The sequence below is a fragment of the Aulonocara sp. 'chitande type north' Nkhata Bay genome, linkage group LG2 (assembly GCF_057382095.1).
Source record: "Aulonocara sp. 'chitande type north' Nkhata Bay isolate Kocher_YH1m ecotype deep benthic linkage group LG2, A_spYH_male_GT1.1, whole genome shotgun sequence".
Classification (NCBI taxonomy): domain Eukaryota; kingdom Metazoa; phylum Chordata; class Actinopteri; order Cichliformes; family Cichlidae; genus Aulonocara; species Aulonocara sp. 'chitande type north' Nkhata Bay.
This window is the reverse complement of record NC_141345.1, coordinates 20,387,563-20,407,956: the sequence shown is the minus strand read 5'-3', so window position 1 is coordinate 20,407,956 and position 20,394 is coordinate 20,387,563. Positions and strand designations below refer to the sequence as shown.

The following is a 20,394-nucleotide window of genomic DNA, read 5'->3' as shown; positions in this document are numbered from 1 at the left end:
CAGCTGACAAATAACTCATTGCCCAGGTTTTGAAATGTCAAAGAACATCAAAATTAAATTGAAAAACACTTCAATTTCACCCTGCTCAGTCAAGTAAGACTTTCCATTTGCTTCCAGACCTTTTTCATGATTAAAGGTTTGTATTACTTACTCCATTAAACAATAATTACAGCAAAACCTCCATACAGGTATTAGAGTAGAGAAGCAGTATCAATATGTTGAGTAAACTAGTTCTGGGGTATGGAATAATATCCCTCTCATGGTTACTTGTTGTATAGAGAGGCTAAGTTGAGCTAACCCTAACTTCTGGTTAAGTTCAAGAAGTAAGAAAACAGTATAACGATATGCATACAGCACTAAAACACAACTTTACATCAAAATGCATTTTATATTTAGATTATAATGGAAAAATAAATTGCACAGATCATCTTCTATCAATGCAAAGTTCTGCTGGAACACTTTGGACCCTGGCATGGCATTCTTCTGAAAGTTGCTACTAACCATAGCTTCATCATAACAATAGCTGTGCATGTCAACACTAGGACGATAATGCTATTACACCACAAAATTACCCCTAAAATGACTGAGGAAGACAACAAAGAGTCCAAGATGTTGACCCAAACCTTATCAAGAATCTGATTGTTTTTTGGACTGAACTGATCCATTAAAGCCCCATCATGTCACTGGGGACTCAAATCCAAATCCAAGCCAATGTCATACAACTCAGAAATCCAGTTTTAGTTAGAAATATTAGGCAAGGGGTTTTAATGATCTGAGAACCATTTTTGTATTCTTATCTAATGTGAAACCAGAAGGTGAATAAGACGTTTTCCTGAAATCATGAGTGTAGTTCCCTTGTGGACTCTTGTGTATCCTAATAAATGTTGGTTGCTTGTAGCAGGTCTTATCCTTCCTTTTATATTAACATCAGCTGACTATGGGAGAGGAGCCACTTGGTAAAAATGTAGTGATTTACTGCCTTTCTTTACTCTGTGCAAATCTTTTTATTACTGTTTTAGTTCATTGTTTGAGCTTTATGCCTGAAATTTACAGTTTCAGTTCACTGTCACCACTCTTAATAGCGCTGATTAATGGTGTGAAAAACATCTGATTAGTCCACAGTAGATCTGCAACATAATTGATAGAGACCAAAAATAGAGATAAAATAAATTAATATTGTATTTTCAGCAGCCAGCTGCTCAGAAACTTGAGAGTGGAGTAAGCATATTTTTTCATTGGATGCTGGATGTACAAATAAAAAGAAATTCTGTGCATTCTTGCTCATAACAACTTAAAAAACATCTATGTTTGATTATATTATACTCCAGTACTATTAGCTATGCATTTTGCATGGTTTCTCTTAATTTATACAGGAAGACATGACCCGTAGTTGATACCACACGTTTCTAGTACTTTATTTCATGGTATCTTATTTACTAACCTATATAGACATTTAAAAAAAAACAACTCAGTGGACTTCTACATGTTATTACAGAGAATCGAATAAAAGCCATCACAGAAACCTTGGCCAAACAATTTCCCTATTGCACTCAAACATACATTGCTGGAACCAAAGTGAAGCTCTTACATATTATCTAGAAAAAGAATACTGACTCAATGTCCTGGGAAATTCTCATACCCGAAGGCTAGAACTCTAAATTACTTACTTGAGATAATTTCCAATGAATAAAATGATTAGCGAGATTGGCAAGACTTAATTTCACAGCGTCTGCAGTGTCAGTATTGTGGATCAGTTGCACCATGAAGATAACTTGTGTGGTTAGACAGGTGACGGTGTGTGTAAAATAATAATCTGATTAGTGAGGTTTGTCCCAGACCTGTAAAAAGATAAATCACAGTTGTTAGATACATCATTACCTTTAGAGTCTCTATCTCTGCCGGCGCCTCCCTCCCCCCGATGTCTTTTGGCCTGCATTCAGAGCCATAGAGGGCGCCATAACAACTCCTTTATTAATCACATCAATCTTCGGTAACACCAGGGCAACCAAAGGGAGCTCTAATCGCTTCTTACCAAGCCGACTGTTTCTTTCCTGAGAGGCTCGTTGCACTCTGCATTAACTTGATGTGTGTACTTCTGTGTGTGTGTGTGTGTGTGTGTGTGTGTGTGTGTGTGTACGTGTGTGTGGGAGGAAATCTGATTGTCTGTCAACGTATTCTATGTATGTACTGAGGGCACCGGGGAGAAAAAGTTGTTTCCTTGAAGTTGTTTATTACAATTGCCCTCAAAACTTTGTTATCGCACTTTCTTTTGAAGGAGAAGTAAAATGTTTCTGCCAGATTTCTTGATATCACCTTTACAACAACCTCCCCATATCCTCTGCTGATATTTTTTTGCCTCTTTGCTATATGGAATTTCTCTACAAATAAAATCTTGCTCTCTAAGGAAGCGGGGTGGTGCTTTTTGGGGTTTTTTTTTTGCTTATCTTGACCTTTTGCTTTCAGTGAGTGCGGTTCAGCTTGTGCCCCCGATGTTATTTTTTCAGATAGTCATGTTCATGGCTTTCAGGCCGTCCATCTCTATGTCACATATTTTAATATTAACAGGTATAGGAATATTCTGATTGTTTAAAAGCAGAAGTAGAAGATAGTTTCCTCTTTTAAAGTGTGTAATAAAATAACAAATACTCTTTGTTTGTAAAAAGAAAACAGAATTGAGTTTTTAATTTGCTTTTATTATATGATTTTATTGTGTCTAGCATTGGGGCCTCTTTTATTTAACATCTTTAAATGGTAGAGCTCAGTGTGTTAGGAATTGTCTGTGTGTGTCTATTTAAAGCATAATTAAGAGACATAAGACATAATTAAATTCATTTCAGTTCTATTCTATTCTATTTATACAGCACCAAATTACAACAACAGTGGGCTCGAGGCCTTGAGGCTGATTGACAGGCCCATAGCAACCTGGTAAGGCAACAATGTGTATTCATTGACCAGCTGGCAAGTGGTTGCTGGAGGTCTTTGGTTGCTAGCAGACCTTGAAAAAGACCCACAATGAAATACATAGCAATTAAAATTTTAACTGTCCAGTTACAGGCAATAGCCTTATGACTCCTTATGACGCCTTCCTTCACTGAATTGAGCGCGTGTATGCATCCACATAAAAGATGTGAGTAGACAGCTGCAAAAGAAAATAGAGTACAGTTTTGATATTTATTTATTTATTTATTGACAAAGCAATTTTAAATATATAACAAGATATAAAAACAAGATATAAAAATATTTTAGTTACTGGTGGTACGTGTCGATAAATACACATTTTCCCTAGCGACTGGGGCTTCCCAGGGATCAGTGGCTGGTCTCTAGGCATGCATGCCTAAAGTTTTAGCAATGGATTTCACAGCAACTGCCATCAGCCTCCAGCAACGACTTGCTGACCATCTGGTGAATGCACATTTTTCCCTTGACCTTCTCCCTCACTTCCCAGGGATATCTGGGCAACCTTGCATTGGCTGCTGCACCTGCAACTTGGCCTCAGATAAGCAGAAGAAAATAGATGGATGGAAGGGCGAACGTTTTTCCCTAACAAGTGGTCGGTCGCCAGGTGGTCACTGACTGGTTTCTAGGACTGTGTGACTGAGCTGGATAGAGCTTGTTGTATGCTTTTGCTTTTTCGTGTATTTCCTTATTTATTTTTTCAATTGAAATAAGTGGTTTCACATATCCTATATTTTAAAATGCTTATTTAATAAAATATACAAAATATATATAATTTGTTACCAATGCTCTTTGTTTCCAGTCTTAAACAAGCTTAAAGTGTTATTATTATTGTTCAAACCACTGCTGTGATTGGGTCCAAAGTTAAGGAGCTGCTAGCATGGTAGACTCCGAGTCTCGTTTAATCATAGGCCACCCTCTCGAGTAAGAAAATAGACCATATAAATCCCTTTTTATGCCTAATGCAGTGGCTGATGTGTAATTGTCAAATCTGTAGGTAAACACTAATTGCATTCACTGCCAGGGACTGTTTATCACTTAACCTCAACATTTGGATGTGCTACCTTTAAATCCTTTTTTTGTAAATGTGCCATCTGAGGCTTCTCTCTCTTATATGAGTATCTTGTAGATATATTCACTGACTATGTTATCGGTCAGCTTTATCAGACCTAACACTTTTGATTAATTAACTGGCTGTTCTGGCCAAATGCAGCTTTGGACAGTTTCTTCACACTCCAGAGTGGATTTTTGCCACATGTTTTTGTGCTGAATTCCTGTGTCATTCACTGTCACCTTCTAGCGTGCCATCAATCAAAGCATTTTAATGGATATCTCTACATAACACCTTCTCCACTTTTAAATATAATTTCTCCACTGCCTGCACAATATCTTAAATACGAGCGTGTCCCACAGTTCGTGCAAACCCAGCATTTACACCTATCCCAAACTTCCAGTTTCACAGAAACAAGGAGCATTTGCATAACCGTACGTGCTCGCATTGCTCTGATTCCTCTGCAAATATACGGCCTCATTAATTAAGCATAACATGACAGGCATTCCTCACGTCATACAGTTTCAGCTGAGCAGGCAGATGGTTTATGCTTTCTTAATGGGGAGAAATACTTACCAGTGGGATGATAGCTGCTTTGACAGATCAGTGGTAGTGAGGAGGTCAAAGTCAGTGTAACGCACAGTATGTGCATTGTTTTCCAAATAGGGCTGTTTGTCAGAATGCCTCCGGCGCTTGGATGGTGTTTGGGTGTTGCATTGTTTATGTGTTACAAAGTGAAGGCTACACATGAGACCTCTTTAAAGTTAAGGGAGTTTGTTTTCTGCGAGTGGATGTGTTTGTTGGAGTTAAGGCTCAAAGGAATCTTTCTTAGTCAGATGAGAATTTGGTATGAAAAGGGGGTGGGAAAAAAAAGCGAAATCTATAAATGGTGGCATAAATCTCTGTCTCTGCTCAGAGTTCTGTCTGCGGGTAGAGAGGCTGTGGGCAAGCCAAGGCAGTGGGCAGGGCTCCATCAGATAGCAGTTATTGGCCAGGGTTCTGACACAGTCTCAACACGTGTTTCTTTGATTTTCATAGACTGAAGAGGTTTTCTACAGCCCCATGCTCATGTATACATCACCATCACAGACACTTTGGTGTTTGTACAGTTTTCAGTCACAGTGGAGAGCCTGGACATTTTTCACACATGAAAACATGACGCTCTGGACCCTAGAATGCCATGGCATGTGTATTTGCTGATATGTATAGAGTTTTTTGTAAGACTTATTATGCGCTTTTCTATTTTTCTCTGTTTCACATGTAGCTAAGATTAACAGTTACAACTTACAGAAACAAATGGCCTCCCACTAGAAAAGGGTAGAGAAAGGTTCTTGAGGAAAATAATTTATTGCAATTTGCAGAACAAAATAATTCAGTTTGTCCAGTGCACCATTAGTAATTACCCAATTTAACACACATTTTGAATTTTAACACTACTGTGTTAGCTTCAGGTTAGAAAAACAAACAATTCTCATAGTGCAATGCTAAAGTTTAATTTCCACATACTGCAAGAATCCAGATATGAATTGAGCCAAAATGCAGTTAATGCATTTGTTGGTTACACAGTGGCTGAGAGCCAGCATGAAATAGTATAAGTATAAGCATTTTATGTGGCTGCTGTTGTTTGATAGATGAGAAAGTAATAGGTCACAATCAACTTCATTACTTCATATTTGCCTAAATTATGGTTGTCTGGCTTCAGTAACTGTGAACATGACATCAAGTGATAAGCCCAAATTAAAGCATTCACATAATTTTGATGTTCAGTATTTATCACTGAAATATGGAATGCATGGGTACATACGCTACTTCAGTTTACACATGTAACTAGATTGTAATATAAATATTTGTACAGAGAAAGGATAAATAAAATACCACAAAGGAAAGAAAAGTTTAAAATGTGTGATTTAAACCTGTAAATACAGTGTGACTGATCTGTAGACAGAAGGCCCAATTGTTCAACCTTCTCAGACATATTTCTTTAGTGTGCCTTGCAGCATCAAGGGCACTGGCATTGAAATATTTGTCAGTTGACTAGTTTATCACAGTGGTCAAAAATGATATTTATTTTCTGAGTCAAACTTTCAAAACTCTACAGTTATACTTTCCATGTGACACTAACCAACCTGGGTTAGGCTCAACTGAGATTAGCCTGTTGCACAGGGATAAATACAACAAGCCTTCTTCTTCCACCTGGTTGCCCCACCGTGACTGCACGGTCTTTTCGTAAGTTTGTTCTTAGTATTGGTTAAAAATTGTCTTTGCATGTGCTAGCCTCTATAAACAGACAGGTTAGCATGCAGGTGTTTGATTTTTGGGTCAGAATTCAGAACCTGACCTGTGGCATTGTTTATTTTGTTTGCAGCCAGGTAAACCTTGTATTTAACTTTGATATTTAATTGAAATGTGCCTGGGGACTGAGCCAAACACTCATTTTGATCACTGAAGTGTGCTTCTGTTGCTTTGCCAGCCTTATTTTCATTTTTAATTTTACTGTTGATTTAGTGCATTTGACGTTGTTTTAAACGGCTGCTTTTGTTGCCGGGTATTAATAAATGTTTGCCTTAACAGCTGCTTTTATTCTGTTGTTTTAATTTGTTTTGTTGCTAACTTTAATTAATTGCGATTGGATTTTAAAGAGGCCAATTAAAGGAGCCAATCAATCCTGGTAACAGGTGGCATCAGTCTTTACTTAGTGTTTTGACTTACCTTACATATGCAGTATGTATGCTTGAATTTAATGATATTCAGTTGTGGAAGATCATTTCTGCATGCCAGTTGACATTTCAAGCTGTGCTGCATCACTGTTTTAATAAAAGTCCTTTTTCATTGTTGTACTGCTTTTTATTTGTGTTGCCTGGCATCAGTGCTTGGTTTTAGGGATTTTAAGTGAAGTATTTATGTAATGGTTATAAATTTTCAAAAAAATTATTATAAGGTTGTGCTGGGTCACTTCCTGGCACAGTTATTAGAACACTAATGGGCCAGCAATAGTAGTGATGCTAAACACACCAACACCTACTAAACACTAGTGTGTAAGCGCAGCAGAGTATCAATTTGAGGTAAATGTTAACTACCTGTCATGCGCCGTGGTGCGCGGGCACGAAAGGATCCAGGCGCAGACTCCGAGCTAACAAAAAGACACTTTATTAAAACAACGAAAGGCGACCCGGGGAAAGTAGAGAGCAAAACAGAAACTAAAAATCCGGGGAAACAATGACACGAGGAAGCCGGGATCGGGACGGCGGGGGGCTGCAATAGAAAGGGGAGATGATTACTAGGGAGCCAGGAAGCGGGGAGAACATATCAGGACTGAGTTAGAGTAGGGGCTTACGATAGAACGGAACCGTGGGAGCTCGGGAGGGAAGTGTGGCAGTCCGTGGGGGCAGGAAGTCCGTGGAATGGCGAGTGGGCCAGGTGAGCACCGCGAGATCCAGTTGAGCCGGAGGACAGGCAGGTAGCAGACGCCGAGTAGAAACCTGGACAGAAGTAGGCAGGTTAAACAAAGTTCCAAGCAGAAGAGAATGCACACTTTTCGTGGAAGTCTGGTTACCACTGTGGGGATGACTACGGACTGGCGTGGAGCATCCGTCAGCGCCGGATTAAGTGGATCTCCGTGTCATCACCGGGATGGAGAGCAGGTGTGCTGGTGATGGCCCAGCCCGGGGGTGTGGCTACCCGAGCATCACGCATTCCACAGACACAGGACCACGGACCATGACACTACCTCCAGGTTCTGATGTCCTGCTTTTACATTAGATTTTTATTTTCTATCACGGTGAAGAGGCCCAGCGCTGAATAATGGAAAAGTGACATTTAAATAGAAACTGTTTTTCCATGGTTAAGTTCTCCTCTGTTCTGCCTCTTTGGCACACCAAAGGGCTCACTGCTTGTGAATCTAATGAAGTTTGATTTGTACCCACACCTCATTGCTTCAGGGGAATCTCTGGGGTCAAAGTAGACACACACTCACAGTCACGCATACACCTCTCCATTTACGACTGCTATGCTTGACAGTACAGAGAACAAAGTTTTTCTTCTCTCATTTATGTCTTTTGTGTGGTTGTACATGATGACACCTTCATGAAGACTCTCGCGTAGTGTTCAAATGGTCTGACACTGAAAATGTCTTATTGTTTCATCAGCCCATTTACCTCACCTTCTAATGAAGCAGCTGGTAGACCTGTCACTTCTTCTTTGTATGAAATGTGTTTGCCTTGGTTAGTCTTTAATCTTCCCTCCTCCTTGTGCGCTCTTCTTCTGTTTCCCGCTTTTGATTTTAACTAGAGATGGCACGATACCACTTTTTTATGTCCGATACCGATACCGATATCATAAATTTGGATATCTGCCGATACCGATATGAATCCGATATAGTGTTTTTTAATCAACAAAACTGTTTTTTTTAAATATCTTGCTGCATTTTGTATAAGATCATACTCAAGTTTAAAACAACAACTACACTAAAGCTATTCTGTTATACCTGTATGCAAAAAAAAAATATTTCATAGTTCAGCAATACTGATCAATCTAATAAACTTAGACCTACACCATCCTCCCTATTCTGGTATTTTAAAGAGTACTTAGCATAAATATTAAGCAGCCTAACTAATAGGGTTCCAACTCCCAGCAACAACAAAAATAAATAAATAAAAAATAGGGAACCACCCCTCACGCTCCACCTCATGATGCTTAATCGACGTAACCAACCTTAATTTGATGCAGTGTGAAAAAAATGCACAGAAATCAATTATTTTTCAAGAAATATTAAATAGATTCAACATCTTTCTTCAACAAAATTGCAGACTGCACAGATGGTACCTTCCCAAAGGAAAAAGTACTATAGCTTACTAGGGTATATATATTAGACTTAATAGTTACTATATACAATAATGGACTTCTATTTATTTTGCATCAAATTAAAACTTTGGGTGTCAGATAATTATTTATTAAAAGCTAGACATTTTAAATGAGAATAAGAAAGAAAAGTATGTCTTTGTGCCCCCTTTTCCCTGTTAATGCCCTATCGGCCCCCCTGGCTAAACTTTGCTAGATCCGCCCCTGCACAGTTACCAGCGTCAGCTACGTAGAAAAAGATCCTCGAGTAGAAAGTAATAATAAATAAATTCTAACAACAGCTGATCAAGCTTAAACGTGCTGCTGTTGTTCAGCCGCTGGTTTCCTCTTTCTGGTGCAAAGTGGGCCAAAAACAAACCAGAGAGACGGACTCGCGACAGAAAAGCCGATCAGCTGATCGTTAAGCAGTTTCATGATTGAAGTAGCAGCAAGAAGAGGCAGTCGCTCCATATATCGTTTGTTAAGCTTAATGCAGGAATGCTTTACAAACATTCAGAGATGGACTTACACACTTGCTTTACTTCTCTCGGGATAACTTTGTCGGAGATGAAATGCCGGGTTGCTAGCGAAGCTCCAAATGCTATCCAGACCACCGACAGGTCCCGCATGCCACAGCCGCTCTATCACGTGATGCATACTGCTCCGACGTGCTAACGTTCTGAGGTGAGTTACAGCGTGTTGCAAGTTTTGTGAGGTGCTTTCGTGATATTTAATGGATCGGATTACATTTTTTATTTTTCTCCGATATCCGATCCAGTAATTTAGGTCAGTATCGGACCGATACCGATACGTAATATCGGATCGGTCCATCTCTAATTTTAACAGGCCTAATAACAACCTTATCTCTTTCTTCCATGCAATTTATCCCCGTCTTCGCCCAGTGTGTGGGCAAACAGGCACAAGCACACAGCACGCTGCTTGGCATAGCTCGCTGACACGCGTTAATGAAGGTCAGCGGGCCACTTCATGCTCATGGTTGCTTCCACTGGGTGCTCACCTACCAGATACCCTCTTCACTTCTCCTCAGCCCTCAGACAGATCTTCTTGAAGACTCTGTGATGACTCCCTGCCTCATATTATCCTATCAGGTTAATATGAGCTGCAGCCACTAAGGAAATTCTTAACTTGATGCTAATAAGACAAGACACTATGAAATAAATGAGAACATTTTATTTTAGCTTTCATTTTTCGTTTGTCTTGTTGCAAATTCTAAGGGTGCTCTGCAGAGCAAGCTTGCCTATTAAAAATACATTTTAAATGGACTTTAGAAAGACTGATAAAAATTTAAGTACAGACGGACATTTAAAATTGGAAGATGCACCCATCTGTCATAACAAACACTGACTCCAGTAGACATGCACTTTTAATTTATTCACATCTTACATGGAGAAATATTGGCATTCAAACTGACTTGAAATTAGAATTATTTCATGATGATGCACATTATAGTGGAAGTAAAGTGTCTTGAATTTATCATCAGTTTGGTAAGTGCACTGTAACGTAACTCTAACATAAAGGCCGTCTACTTGAACAACCAGTAGGAAAAAATTGCTGTTGTAGTGATTTTTTCACCAAAAATATCGATAGTTGTTTTTCTGTTGATAAAAGTAAAAATTAACGTTGAATCCTAATGTTAAAGCTGCTCCATACATACAGGGAGTGCAGAATTATTAGGCAAATGAGTATTTTGTCCACATCATCCTCTTCATGCATGTTGTCTTACTCCAAGCTGTATAGGCTTGAAAGCCTACTACCAATTAAGCATATTAGGTGATGTGCATCTCTGTAATGAGAAGGGGTGTGGTCTAATGACATCAACACCCTATATCAGCTGTGCATAATTATTAGGCAACATCCTTTCCTTTGGCAAAATGGGTCAAAAGAAGGACTTGACAGGCTCAGAAAAGTCAAAAATAGTGAGATATCTTGCAGAGGGATGCAGCAGTCTCAAAATTGCAAAGTTTCTGAAGCGTGATCATCGAACAATCAAGCGTTTCATTCAAAATAGTCAACAGGGTCGCAAGAAGCGTGTGGAAAAACCAAGGCGCAAAATAACTGCCCATGAACTGAGAAAAGTCAAGCGTGCAGCTGCCAAGATGCCACTTGCCACCAGTTTGGCCATATTTCAGAGCTGCAACATCACTGGAGTGCCCAAAAGCACAAGGTGTGCAATACTCAGAGACATGGCCAAGGTAAGAAAGGCTGAAAGACGACCACCACTGAACAAGATACACAAGCTGAAACGTCAAGACTGGGCCAAGAAATATCTCAAGACTGGTTTTTCTAAGGTTTTATGGACTGATGAAATGAGAGTGAGTCTTGATGGGCCAGATGGATGGGCCCATGGCTGGATTGGTAAAGGGCAGAAAGCTCCAGTCCGACTCAGACGCCAGCAAGGTGGAGGTGGAGTACTGGTTTGGGCTGGTATCATCAAAGATGAGCTTGTGGGGCCTTTTCGGGTTGAGGATGGAGTCAAGCTCAACTCCCAGTCCTACTGCCAGTTTCTGGAAGACACCTTCTTCAAGCAGTGGTACAGGAAGAAGTCTGCATCCTTCAAGAAAAACATGATTTTCATGCAGGACAATGCTCCATCACACGCGTCCAAGTACTCCACAGCGTGGCTGGCAAGAAAGGGTATAAAAGAAGAAAAACTAATGACATGGCCTCCTTGTTCACCTGATCTGAACCCCATTGAGAACCTGTGGTCCATCATCAAATGTGAGATTTACAAGGAGGGAAAACAGTACACCTCTCTGAACAGTGTCTGGGAGGCTGTGGTTGCTGCTGCACGCAATGTTGATGGTGAACAGATCAAAACACTGACAGAATCCATGGATGGCAGGCTTTTGAGTGTCCTTGCAAAGAAAGGTGGCTATATTGGTCGCTGATTTGTTTTTGTTTTGTTTTTGAATGTCAGAAATGTATATTTGTGAATGTGGAGATGTTATATTGGTTTCACTGGTAAAAATAAATAATTGAAATGGGTATATATTTGTTTTTTGTTAAGTTGATATCCCCCTAAAATAGCTAAAACTAAAAACTACTTCCAAAAACATTCAGCGTTGATATTAATGAGTTTTTTGGGATCATTGAGAACATGGTTGTTGTTCAATAATAAAATTATTCCTCAAAAATACAACTTGTCTAATAATTCTGCACTCCCTGTATAAGACAATAGGATACTCCATAGCTTGATATTCTTCCCATAAATTTAACATTTTTGAAAACACAGACTGCACAAACTGTGATGGTACTTGGTACTAATATGCTGTTATAACACTATTCATTAGTACAAGCAGGGTGCAATTTTCAAGGCCCCCCAGTCTACATGTCTCTGCCTCGGCTATATTATTTTTTTATCTGCTGTTATGGCCCTGTCCATAATCTGTTTTGGTGGCTGTTTTTGTCTGTGTCTTTAAGTCTTTGCAGGCCCCGGATTAGATGAGCTGACGGCTGCCGATTGGTCCGCTGATCATGTGGTCGCATTCAAAATCCATCACCAGCAGTTGTCCCGGGGCAGCCACTGACAGCAGCAGCAGACCTGACCCTGGCCTCCAAAACCTGTGACTTTTGTGCCTGTGATTTTTGCGACTTTTCTCAGTTCTGTATATAGTGTGTACATTAGTTTTCATTGTAAATAGCACATTGTAAATAGCACTGGAACAGAAGGGGTGAGCTGCCTTATTGTTTTTCCTTGCACTGTTTTCTCCTGTTTATTTCAGTTAGGTGTAGCGCTTGTCTTTTGTTTGATGTTTGATTTCACATAGGGTTTTAGATAGCACCTCCTCCTGACTTAGCTTGTTTAGTTTGTTATTTTGGCCTTCGTTCACCCCGGAGCTTCATTTTTGCAGTGTAGAAAAATAAACCACCGTTCACTAAGAAATTGGTTTTCCCTCTGTGTATGGTTTTGGGGACCAGGGCGGGGCAGTCTTTTCAAACTTATGTTGCGTTCCTGTACCCCTAGACTGGGTCGTAACACTGCAGTGAGGATAAAAATTTATCCACCACCTTAATATTTAGTGTTGTATCTTGAACTGTGAACAGCACAATCAAATCAGGAACTGACTTTCACTTTCAGCCATCAAGATGACACTGCACAGAGAGGGATGATCCAGACCTCTTCTGTTCCAACTTTTCACTAAGCACCTGATGTTTCAGTGAAAACTACCATTAACTAAATAAAAAAGACGATTGACATCAAAATTCCTTACAAGCTGCAATGGACTATCAGTCCGGTTTAGCTACAGAAGCCAGTCAAGCACTTACAAAATCTTTTTTTTTTTTTTTGCATAATTTTCCAGCAGTGTGACATCATCTCTTTTGACATTTTAACTAATGAAGTTTTTTTTGTTTGCTTGTTTGTTTTTAATTCAGATTCTGAAACTAAAAGCTAACTAAAGATAAGCAAAAGAAGTTGGAATCTAATTTTGGGATGTGTACTGTAAGTCATGACTAGTTAAAAGTATGAATCTTACATGATGCAACACAGTCAGAAATAGGGGTACGGAAGGAGTACATTACTGTGCCCCAAGGTACAAAAATGACATTAATACAGTCTAAGGACAAATATTGGACCTCGGGGGAACTATCTGTACCTTTTTTAGCGTCTGAAAGGTACATACATGTTCCTTAATTGTGAAAAGTACTTATTTGTACCCATTCTTTCAAAAGATAAAGTACAGGTTGATTAAGCTCTTTTTGATTAGAGGTTTTTTTTTAATTCTTTTTGACAGTAATTTATTTGCAACTGTATTGATTTAAGCATATATTTTAGTGTTTTTATTTTATTTTTTATTATTTTCATTGCTGTTGTTGTTTTTGTATTCCCTGAACCCCCCTTATTTTTAAGCTGCTTTAAGAACAACGAATTTATTTGAAAGAAAAAAAAGTAAAAATGCATTTAAACATTTTTTTAAGAGAGCGTTTTTTTTTTTAAGTATAAGTATTTGGATGAATTGCAAAAAAGCACCCTCGGAGTGCGAGTTGAGCCCATCCTCACAACATCAAACAAAAAGTAGAAGAAGAAACTCAACGAATAGCTGGTGGATTCTAGAACTTTCTTTAAATGCAGCAGGTGCCATTTTGTTTTATCAACGGACGGAGATGGATTACGAACTTGCAAGTCCTGGTGTGCTCTGTTCACTTTCAACCGAGGAACTCTTAACAAAAATACAAGAGTGGGGCTTAGATGTCACCGAAGCTGAAGCTCAGCGTTTCAGAGGTAAGTTTTATTTAAAGAAAAATGTAGCGTAATTACTAATTATTGGTTTAGCCTAGCTTAACGTATATTAGCAATTTAGCTAGTTTCGGCACTCTCTTAGCTCAAATTATGTCTTTTTACAAACGTTTTTACAAACGTTTCATGTGTAAAGTTGAGGTCACAGTTCTGAAAAATGAAAAATGTGTACACATAGTATTTGTATAAGTTTGAACTTATATATGTGGTTCGGCCACAGTCTATGGGTTCGGTAACCCCTGCGCAGCGGAACGGCGCGAAATTTGATTCCCTGGTAGCTGAATGCAGTTTACCGTTAGTGTATTAATGGTTTAATAAAATCACGTTTTTACATCCACTCCAAGGCCATTAACACACATGGGCGGCGTTTAAAGGAAATATCTTGACGCCGCACTTGTTTAAAATATAACAAGGGTGTCGCAGCTGGGGTTTGATAGTCCCGTTTTCAGCAATGTGGGAACTTTTTCAGCATGTAATCTGAGCTTGTAATACGGTCCTCCGGGTGTTATCGCTATAAGTAATCGGTCTGAAAGAACAGACGGCAGAAACTGTCGGAAATCTGGAGAAAGGAGTCACCTTAGTAGTGAATATTAACAAATTACAGCATTCTAGTCTTTTTTTTTTTTCTTCCAAACTTGAAAGGGCACAAAAGCATGCTCAGACTCTGCTCTCCTGTGTCCAGTAGTCCCAAACAAACATCTAAATTTAAAAATGAAAACTTTGCATATCAAGAGGATTCACTCTAAAAATTTGGTTTATTTTATTTAATTTACTGATTTTTTTAATGAATATTTCTTTGAACTGAAAGAAGTTGTACAAAAGGTTTTAATGTGTGTGATATACGGTTTTTACCCATGTAAAAATGTGGTGTTAAATATTCTTACATGGAATTTAGAGTTTGTACTACCATTTATCTTGCAGACAATGAGGTTGATGGTGACACAGTTGACTGCGGTCTTACTGAGACTATGGTTGCATACCTTTTCCAAGGATCCTTCAAAAAGCAGGTTAAATTCAACCAATTTGTGTCAAGGATGAAGGAATCTTCAGTGACGCTGACTCTACAGACTGTCTCTCCAGAAGACTGGCAACCATCTACTTCGTCAACTTCAATAAGGTATTTTCTTATTTATAATGAAGTTAGTATGTCTGAAACATACATGTTGGCCATTATGCACTTTTAGGATTTAGTTAATATGATCATTTTTCCTACCATATGTATTGTTACTGTAGTGTTTTATACTTCAATTCATGCAATAAAAACAAACATTTAACTGTTTTCACAGCAATGAAAATACTTTGAGACTGCCAGCCTCTTTTGAAATTCCAAGATTTCCCAAAAATCTGCAACTAAAACTGGACAACAAAGAACCGTGCCATAAAAATCCAAGGGACAGGCACACAATAATCAGAGTTCTATATGAAGCTGTGGCACAGTATACTATGTAAGTTAATCAGGGTAATGTTAGCTTGTTGCTTTAGAAAAAGCTGAATCTGTCATATTGAAAATAAACGCTACATTACTAAGAAACAATAACTGACACTTGATAAAGTTTGTTTGTCAGCAGTTGCTCTAACACTTATGTTTCTTCTGATATTACAGGTATCCTACAAATTCTGAATATGTGCAAGCTGTGAAGACGCTGGTAATGAAGTATCCTTTCCTCAAGGATCGTGAGGGAAATGGTTATGTAAGTTAAATTTAAAATTTGCATAAGGTTCCTTCAAGATTACAAAGTAAAAGTGAAGCTTTTTTCAATCTTGTTTTGTTAGTAAGACAATCTGTAGCCTCTCAGTAGGTTTGTATGAAGTATGTTTACTGATTCTTTGTTGGGTGTATTTTGTGTAGATTGTTTTTACAGTAACTTATGTTTCTGTTCAACAAGCACACATGGCATATGTCTTTGAGACGTAAATTCAAATCAGAGCGGGCACCACTAGTCGACAGTGAGGCAGTGAGGCGTTGTAAGGAGAAGTTTGGTTCTACGAGGAGAGGGCAGCCTAATAAATGTCAACGAACAAGTCAGAGAAATGTTTGTCAGGTTGGTGTGAGGGACATCTTGAGCTATAAAATGTTCTTGCCTCTGTTATTACATCTAAAACTAAGGATTAGGGATGCAACTGTACCCCTTTTTTCAAACCAAAACTATACCAATACTTGGATTAGAGCACTTGCTAATACAAAGTACCAGTGCTAATACTTCTACCTCACAAAATATTATTAATTAGAAGGTGCTAAAAGAGGGTGAACTAGATTTAAAAAAAAACAACATTTTAAATATGACTCCAAAACTAAAATTTCAAGTTAACAATTAAGATTTTATGTGAAATTATTTCAGAGTTTCCATATTTTAAATATTGGTTCATGGTATCGGTTAACTTTAAACGATACGAGTTCTTTGTGATGCACAGATCGTGTCAGCTCTAATTGTATATTTAGTCTTATGTTGGGTTTCTAATCTGTTTTGACTTTCTCTTCTCACTCTTGCTTTCTTTCAAGGGACCATGCGTCCAAGGAGAGGATTTATTATCCATCGACGCCCACTTAAAGGTCTTACAGTGCCAATATCAGAAGATGCAACCAGATACCATGGTGGTTCATAACCGTATGCAGCAAACGTTTGCTTGGCGGCAAAAAGAAATTGCAGATGGTATGCCTGTGGAGGATGTGTTGAAGAAGTACCCCTTCTTAGGGATGCCTACTGGTGTAAGTCAGAAAGCTGAACTGAACTTGGAAATAGCTGTCACATTTAACATGTTTATAGTAGTAAATTTTATTTGCCCTTGACCTTGCTTTCTTCATCTGTCCCTCTTTCCTTTTTTTGTATGTTCATGTAACTTCTTACAGTATTGTTGTTAAATTCTATAAAAAAATAATTATGCAGCACCATACATAATTAATATCAACTTTAGATTATTTCATTTTCATACACTGTTATTTTGTACTGAAAATTAATTTTTTACTTGTAGCTGTGCAACGAACTCGGGTGGATCCAACCAACAACGGGTAATGTAAGCCAGCGATTTCGTGAAGGGCTCTCATGTGTTGCAGCAAAGGTGATTGACGTTACACGAGGGAAAACCCCACTCTACCAGCTCTACCTTGATGCAAGAGAGGAGGCTCTCACTGATGACCTACCAGGTATTTGCTTTCAAGGCTTCCATTTTATATAATTTTTATAGGTAACTGGAAATGCCAGATAAAATGCATGGGTGATCTTGTGTTGTTTTTGGTTTTTTTTGGCAGATCTTGACACAAGGGCTGCACTTTTATTCCTGCCATACGTCTTCAAGGAGAAACTGGATCTCTTTGTCATACTTGGAGAGGTGTGTGTATTAAAATATTTAGTCTATATAAAAGGAAAACAAATGTATCTTTTGTTAAGAGACTAAGATATTGCTTTCCTCTACCTTCTCTTTTGACTTCAAAGGTTCATCCGAAAACCCCCTATCCAACTGTGCAGCTACTTCATGAAGACTGGAAACCAGTGTTCTCCAGAAGCGCTCCAAACATTGTGAAGTTGGATGGCAGTGAAGTGTGCAGAAGCTCGTGTATTTTTGAAGGAATCATCTCTTCTTTCTGCTTGTATTTTGTCTTCAACCTTGCTTATCCAAAACATCTGAAGAACACCCTGATTTTTCTCCAAAAGTACATTGTGAAAATAGATGAGGGTGAGGACCGGCCTCTGCCAATCACAGTCACCAGACAAATAAATCTTCTGTATTGACCACCATGCCTCAGCCATATCAGTGCTCCAAATGTGGCAGAAGAACCTTTAGTTTGACAAAGCTTATTCAGCACATAGGACTTATTCATTCCCATGATGCCAATTTTGATATAACCTGTGGACTCAGTGACTGCTGTTCTTCCTTCAAAAAATATGAATCTTTCAGACGACATGTGTATAGGAAACACAGAGAACAGGTGTTGTGTCCCCATAAAGACTTAGATGAAAATGAGCAGGAGGTAGTCAGTCCACACCCAAATGAATTTGCAAATGACATGACTGAAAATATTGAAACCCCTCCATCCTGGGATGAATTTTTGATAAATTTCAGAGACAATCTTTTCAAGTTCATTCTTAAGTGCAGAGAGAAAAATTCTTTACCAGTCTCTGTTCAGGAAGAAATTGTGGAAGATGTAAATTTTCTGATGTGTTTTTTCAAGGAGAACTACGATGCTTTTATAGCATATCATTTAGAGAAAATGGGTCTTGATGTGTCTTTGTGTCCAGAGCTTAAAAATGTCCTGCATTCAAATGAATTTTTTGAGAAGGCTTCAACAGCTATTCGATCTCCTTATTTGGTCAAAGAACATTGCAAATCAAAGCTCAACATGACAGAGCCTGTTCATTGCAAATTAAGAGACTCTGTGGGTCATACAGTTGGCTCGTATTCATATGTGCCTGTTGATAAGGTGCTAAAAAATTATCTTTCTCATGAAGACATACAAGATCACATTTTTTCAAGTGGCAATTTGGAAACTGATGAATTTCTAACAGATTACTCTGATGGAGAAATCTTCAGACATCATCAATTCTTCAAGGATAACCCAAATGCACTGCGACTCCATTTTTATGAGGATGAATTTGAAGTACTTAATCCTCTAGGATCTAAACGATCCAAACACAAACTTAGTGCATTTTATTACACTGTAGGCAATTTGGACAAAAGGTACACTTCTCAGCAGAGGCACATTCATCTAGCGTTATTGGTACGCTATTCTTTCGTTAAGCGGTGTGGTTGGCATGTTATCCTTAAACCTTTGCTTGATGATTTGGAAAAACTTTCCACTGATGGCTTTACTTTTACCATTGATAAAACTGAACACACTATTCATGCTGCTCTTGCAACTTTATCTTGTGATAATTTATCAGCTCACATGATTGGTGGTTTTTCTATGTCATTTAACACTGGTAGAATTTGTCGGTATTGCATGGCTTCTTATGAAGATATGAAACAATCCTTTGAGGAAGAAAGCTTTGTTTTAAGAACATCAGAGGTTCACCAGTATCATCTTGCACGAATCCAAGAATTTCCGGATGATAAAACAATATATGGTGTAAATAGTTCATGTCCTTTTGACAGACTGAGTTATTTCAGTGTTACGCAAGCTTTACCACCTGATGTAATGCATGATCTGTTGGAAGGTGTAGTTCCTCTAGTTATGAAACTAGTGATTTGTAAAGCCCACACTGAGAAGCATATTACAATTAGAGAGATCAATGAAGAATTGCAAAAAATGCCCATCGGTCAGAATGACAAAACAAACAAACCAGTACAGTTATCAGAGAGACTTCAGAGTGTTGGTATTGTTGGATCAGCATCTCAAAAGTGGTGCCTGTTCAGATTGCTGCCATTTCTGATGGCAGACCGTGTGCCACCTAATTGTAAATATTGGCATGTTTTTCTTCTATGTCGTGAAATAACAGAGATTGTAATGGCTAAAAAAGTGCGAAAAGAGAATATTTTATTGTTGAAGTTGCTTGTCCATGAGTTTCTCACAAAACTGAAAAGTGTATTTGGGGATGTAATTACACCAAAGTGTCATTATTTAATCCACTATGCAAGACTGATTGAAATGTTCGGCCCTCTACGTTTGTTATGGTGTATGAGATTTGAAAGTAAGCACCAGTATTTCAAAACGTTGTCCCGCAATTGTAGAAATTTTATGAACATTGCTACAACTTTGAGCAACAGACATCAGTTCAGACAGTGCTGGGAGTTTTCTAACAAAAGTTTACTTGGTGAATTTGAAAATGTTTTTGGAAAAAGTGTGACTACACCATTTTTGTCATTACCACTGGAACTGCAACAAGCACTGACAGTCTATTGTGGCTTTTCTGAAGTTGATAGTGCTAAGAAAGCTTTCCAGCGTGTGTCAGAAGTAATTGTGAACAGTGTCAAATACTGTGTAAGAGATGTGTTTGTCATTGATGTACTGCTTTCAGAGAAGATTCCTCTGTTCTGGCAAATTAAGTACATATTTAATATTGACACAATGTGGGTCTTTTGTGGAAAAATTCTCATTCCTCTGTTATATGACAACCATTTTCATTCATACAGTGTTAGAGTTGATAGTGAATGGACGTTGCTAAAACCTGGACAGGAAATTGATGTTGCAGCTTATGACACATACTCTGTTGATAACAGTTTGTATGTAACAGTTAAGCAATGTATTTAAGAAGGTAATAAATGTGACAAGTATTTTTGACTTTGTATCTTCAATTTTTCAAATCCTGAGAGGAAAAATATAGGAAATCTGTGTGTAGATACTGAACCTTTAGAAAGACAT

The 20,394-nt window shown here is 38.3% G+C and overlaps 1 protein-coding gene across 2 annotated transcripts; it reads left to right on the top strand.

Moving 5' to 3' along the window:
* The first annotated feature begins 13,594 nt into the window (after window positions 1–13,594).
* On the top strand, window positions 13,595–20,322 carry LOC147337687 (sterile alpha motif domain-containing protein 3-like). Of its 2 annotated transcripts, XM_086308116.1 has the most exons (9): window positions 13,596–14,084; window positions 15,021–15,216; window positions 15,386–15,544; window positions 15,703–15,790; window positions 15,986–16,141; window positions 16,600–16,806; window positions 17,070–17,241; window positions 17,347–17,426; window positions 17,531–20,322. In XM_086308116.1, the coding sequence occupies exons 1-9, from the start codon at window positions 13,814–13,816 to the stop codon at window positions 17,825–17,827; spliced, it is 1,626 nt and encodes a 541-aa protein (XP_086164242.1). In that variant the 5' UTR covers window positions 13,596–13,813; the 3' UTR covers window positions 17,828–20,322. The 2 variants fall into 2 exon arrangements, with proteins under 2 accessions (XP_086164250.1, XP_086164242.1); XM_086308124.1 differs by lacking the exon at window positions 15,986–16,141 and having other exon boundaries at window positions 13,595–14,084.
* The last annotated feature ends 72 nt before the right edge of the window (window positions 20,323–20,394 follow it).

Excerpts from the sequence above, each read along its gene's own strand:
- LOC147337687 (XM_086308116.1), top strand. The coding sequence starts at position 13,814 with ATGAATTGCAAAAAAGCACCCTCGGAGTGCGAGTTGAGCCCATCCTCA. Across the intron at positions 15,217-15,385 it reads ACTTCGTCAACTTCAATAAG|CAATGAAAATACTTTGAGAC; the intron begins GTATTTTCTTAT and ends CTGTTTTCACAG. Across the intron at positions 15,545-15,702 it reads GCTGTGGCACAGTATACTAT|GTATCCTACAAATTCTGAAT; the intron begins GTAAGTTAATCA and ends CTGATATTACAG.